Source organism: Etheostoma cragini, chromosome 23 (assembly GCF_013103735.1).
Source record: "Etheostoma cragini isolate CJK2018 chromosome 23, CSU_Ecrag_1.0, whole genome shotgun sequence".
Taxonomy (NCBI): Eukaryota; Metazoa; Chordata; class Actinopteri; order Perciformes; family Percidae; genus Etheostoma; species Etheostoma cragini.
The window spans coordinates 234,282-239,137 of NC_048429.1; the positions used below are offsets into that span (position 1 = coordinate 234,282).

At 41.3% G+C, this 4,856-nt stretch overlaps 1 protein-coding gene across 1 annotated transcript in view; it reads left to right on the forward strand.

Moving 5' to 3' along the window:
- LOC117939039 (filamin-C-like) overlaps positions 1-1,881 on the forward strand; it is a 5,977-nt gene extending 4,096 nt beyond the window's left edge. Inside the window, exons 8-9 of the mRNA XM_034864082.1 lie at positions 440-559; positions 1,793-1,881. Coding sequence (XP_034719973.1) covers positions 440-559; positions 1,793-1,881 — 209 coding nt within the window. The remainder of the gene's footprint in view (positions 1-439; positions 560-1,792) is intronic.
- The last annotated feature ends 2,975 nt before the right edge of the window (positions 1,882-4,856 follow it).

The window sequence follows — 4,856 nt, forward strand, 5'->3', positions numbered from 1 at the left end:
CCTCATGTTGTCTTCATGTTGTCTTCATGTTGTCCTCATGTTGTCTTCATGTTGTCTTCATGTTGTCGTCATGTTGTCGTCATGTTGTCTTCATGTTGTCTTCATGTTGTCCTCATGTTGTCCTCATGTTGTCTTCATGTTGTCTTCATGTTGTCGTCATGTTGTTGTCATCACTTCCTGTTCAGTCTGAAGGCGGCTGGATCAGCTGAAACTGTCCGACTTCACCCCCCCCCCCGGCTGCTGCCGCCTGCTCTCGTCCACTTTACAGGCGTCTGTCTAACCCTGAGTCTTGTTAACTTCTTCAATTTTACTTTCACTTCCCAGAGGCTGTGGCGCAGTTCTTTTTCTCCGTGTGGCGCTCCAGCTGAAGGTCATTAAATTATAACTTTAATAATAATAATATTAATAATCGTATGTCTGTTTGACTCGTCAACTCCAGCTGTGGTTGGTTTAGTTTCAGAGCTCAAAGCTGCAGAGAAACCACCTCAACTGGACCTGGATCAGTTAGACCTGGACCTGGACCTGAAGTCTTCACTGAGACCGCCGACATCTTTTGTGAGTACCAGACCGAGGTACTGTCTCAGATATACTGTTAAAATATACTTTAGTCTTTATTACTGTCTTATAGAGCATTTAAAATATACTTTCATTTAAACTCTTTAAACATCATCTGGCACTGTTTAAGTTCCGTTGTGATTTAGAGAAAGTTTTAACATTTAAGTTTTTTTCATTTATAGCGGTACGCACACGTTTTTACTTCCCGTAGGTCCCTGGTGTTGCATTCACGGGACATAGGAAGAATGACTACACTTTGACAACAACAACTGCAGTTACACCAAAAGAAGAAACAAAGCTCTTATTGTGAGGTTTGAGGTACTTATGCCAGGAATCAAACCCTCGTTTCCGCCATCGTAAAGTCAGACACAACAGGATTCTACTGTTTCCTCTGGAGCCTTTCAGAATAAAATGCCTCTGTTACTGTTGTAGTAATATGAGGAGGAGGATGCACAGGACAGGAAGGGGAGACTGACTTTCATAGTGGAGTCTGGTCTCCATTAGAGGACAGAAAGAAGACATAGTCATGGATTCTGGTCTCCATTAGAGGACAGAAAGAAGACAGTGGTCCTGGAGTCTGGTCTCCATTAGAGGACAGAAAGAAGACATTAGTCCTGGAGTCTGGTCTCCATTAGAGGACAGAAAGAAGACATTAGTCCTGGAGTCTGGTCTCCATTAGAGGACAGAAAGAAGACAGTAGTCCTGGAGTCAGGTCTCCATTAGAGGACAGAAAGAAGACATTAGTCCTGGAGTCAGGTCTCCATTAGAGGACAGAAAGAAGACATTAGTCCTGGAGTCTGGTCTCCATTAGGGGACAGAAAGAAGACAGTAGTCCTGGAGTCTGGTCTCCATTAGAGGACAGAAAGAAGACATTAGTCCTGGAGTCAGGTCTCCATTAGGGGACAGAAAGAAGACAGTAGTCCTGGAGTCTGGTCTCCATTAGAGGACAGGAAGGGGACATTAGTCCTGGAGTCTGGTCTCCATTAGAGGGCAGAAAGATGACATTAGTCCTGGTTTTTCCAATGTCCCTGTTGTCCCAGAAAGAAGACATTAGTCCTGGTCTTGACCAGTGTCCCTGTTGTCCCAGAAAGATGAGGCCCGACAGAGCAGGATGAGCAGAGAGCAGAAATCATTCAGTGAAGATCTTCAGACTTTATTTTCTGCTCGATAGCTTCTAGTTTCTCCAGCAGCTTCTGTTTCTGGACATTAAAAAGTGGTCTTCCTCTCTTTCTAACAGGACCCATCAGAGACCAGACCCTGCTGGACCTGGACCTGGACCCAGCTGTGTGTCCATGCAGCCCCCGTTCCTTTAATAAAGACCTGTAAGGGAGAGGAGAAATGGAGGAGAGAAGCGTGATGGAGAGACTTGAATGGCAGAAGGAGAGAACTGAGATGGAAAGGGAAATAGAAACGTTAAGAAGAAGACTGAGGTGAGTTGGAACATCCAGAGAACTGGATCCAGTCTTGTTGGACGGGACTACGTCCTGGGTTGTTTGGGATCATGTCTCTCATGCACACTCCTTCAAATCAACTGTTTTTATTGGAAATTAACTCAACCCTCTATGGCATGAATTTTTATTTTAGGAGGAAAAAAATATTTCACCCTAGTTTTTGGGAGTTTGGGGGTCCGTGATAATATATAAATCATAAAATGCTAATACTAATCAGGAAGGACGACACCCAGAATAACAGACTCGTAAAAAGAGGGAGCAGAAAAAGAACACAACAGTACCGATTGAATCAGTGTTTCTCTTTTTTACAAAGTACAGTCTCTTTTATTCTGTGTGAAACCTCAGGAAGCAGTTGCTGGTGGATGTGAAGGAGAGGTGGACATCACATTTTTGGCACTTGGCTTTAGGTGTACCATTGCATCCTGGAACCTTGCATCTCCCTTTCTTCTCACACATGACCATCCAGTGGGCTGTCGCGTCCAGACGCACATCTGGGACCGGAATGGGTGTAGTGGGTCCTCCTCTCCTCTTTTCATCATACTCCCCAGCAATTGTGGAACTGGGACGACCTCTCTTACGATCCAGATTCTTGCCACTTTTGCACAGGCTTTCTGCAATATACGACTTGAACGTATAAAGCTTCATCTGTTCCTCTTTCCTCATTTTATTTTTTTATTTAACCTTTATTTAACCAGGAAGTCCCTTGAGATTGAAATCTCTTTTTCGAGGGAGACCTGGCCAAGACGGCAAACCAGTTACAATTTAAACAAATACAGCAGAGACAAAATCTCACCTAGAGGAAAGGACAGGTCACATGGGGCAGTTACATCCTTGAATTACATGACATTTTAACATGGCCTTAAATTCATTCAATGGGACTAGATTATTTAAATGGAGCAAGTTTTGCAAATTATTCCAAGACCATGGAGCAAAGTAAGAGAAGGCTTTCTTCCCCAGCTCAGTAAAAACCCTTGGAACCTGGTAAGAGCGCCACCTGGTGGAACGGACATGAAATGGCTGGAATTTAGCTTGAGGAGATTACATAAATATGCCGGCAGTTTACCCAACATGGCCTTGTATAGAAAATATAAAAATGAAGTCGTCTACGTAGACTTAGTGACGGCCAGCCTACCAGTTCATACAGCGTACAATAATGAGTACGTGCATAAGAGTTAGTTAAGAAGCGCAGAGCACTATGGTACACAGACTCTAACCGGTGGAGAGGACTATGGTACACAGACTCTAACAGGTGGAGAGGACTATGGTACACAGACTCTAACAGGTGGAGAGGACTAGAGGCAGCATGCATGTAGACTACATCACCATAGTCCAAAACACTTAAAAAAGTAGCCTGCACAAGTGTTTTTCTGGCTGACATGTTAAAACAAGTTTTATTTCTAAAATAAAACCCCGCCTTAGTTTCAGCTTTTTTACAAGTTTTTCAACATGAACTTTGAAAGAAGGTTTGTTGTCCAGCCAAAAACCTAAATACTTATATGATGAAACATTTTCAATTAAGTCTCCACTTAATGTGTTAATAGTTATATTATCTGGGGATTGGGAACGAGCCCTTGAAAACGTCATAAATTTGGTTTTCTTAGTATTTAGCACTAACTTAAGGCCATGTAGAGAAACTTGAAGCTGTTGAAAGGCCAACTGAAGGTCACGCATGGCTTGGTTCAGTGAAGAGGCAACTGAATATATCACAGTATCATCGGCATAAAGGTGCAGTTTAGCAGTTTGCACGTCCTTTCCAATGTTATTTATGAATATAGAAAATAAAATGGGGGCTAAAATCGAACCTTGAGGAACGCCCATAGAAATTTCTAAAAAGTCTGATTTAAGACCATCTATAGAAACACATTGCGTTTGCTCTGTAAGATAATTTTTGAACCAAGTAATAGCTGTGTTTCCTATACCAATGTTAATTAATCTATCTAGTAATAGCTTATGATCAACTGAGTCAAATGCTTTGGACAGATCCACAAATAATGCAGCGCAGTGTTGCTTCTGGTCCAAGACATTTATAATATTACTATTATTAAGGCATTTATGATGTCATTTAATAGTAGCAAAGTTGCTGTAACAGGGCTGTGTCCAGCTCTAAAACCTGACTGGACATCAGGTAGAATGTTGTGCTCTGCCAAGTAATCTTTTAATTGACAGTTTACTTGAGCTTCCAAAATTTTTGCAAGAATAGAGAGTTTGGAAATTGGCCTATAATTGTGAAGATCTGAAGGGTTGCCACCCTTTAACAAAGGAAGCACATAGGCTGCTTTCCATATTTTAGGAATTGAATTTGTCTGCAGACTACAATTAAAAATGTATGCTATAGGCTTAGCAATAAATTCAGCTGCAACTTTTAATAAGAAAGGTTCTAGGTTATCTGGTCCTGCTGATTTTTTGGGGTCAATAGCTTTAAGAGCAATACACACATTCTTTTTAAAAATGGGTCTAAAAACAAAGGTTTCCGGTGGTGTTTCAGAGCTGGAGTCGGAGCAATGATAACTTGATTTGGACTCATTGAAGATACAGCCAGCTGATACAAAGTGATTGTTAAAGTGTCCAATTATGTCAATTTTGTTTTTAATTTCAACTGAATCTACAAAAATATGTTGTGGGAGACCTGCAGACAAAGAATTGGAATCAGACAGAGACTTAATTTGCTTCCAGAATTTAGCGGGGTTATTGAGGTTTTCAGACACATTTTTTAGATAGTAATCTGATTTTGCTTTTCTGTTCATGCTTGTGCATTTATTTCTTAAAGTTCGGAAAGCAGTCCAGTCAGCAGTAGAATTTGTGGCTTGAGCTTTTCCCCATGCAACATTTCTTTCTCTGATCATATGACTT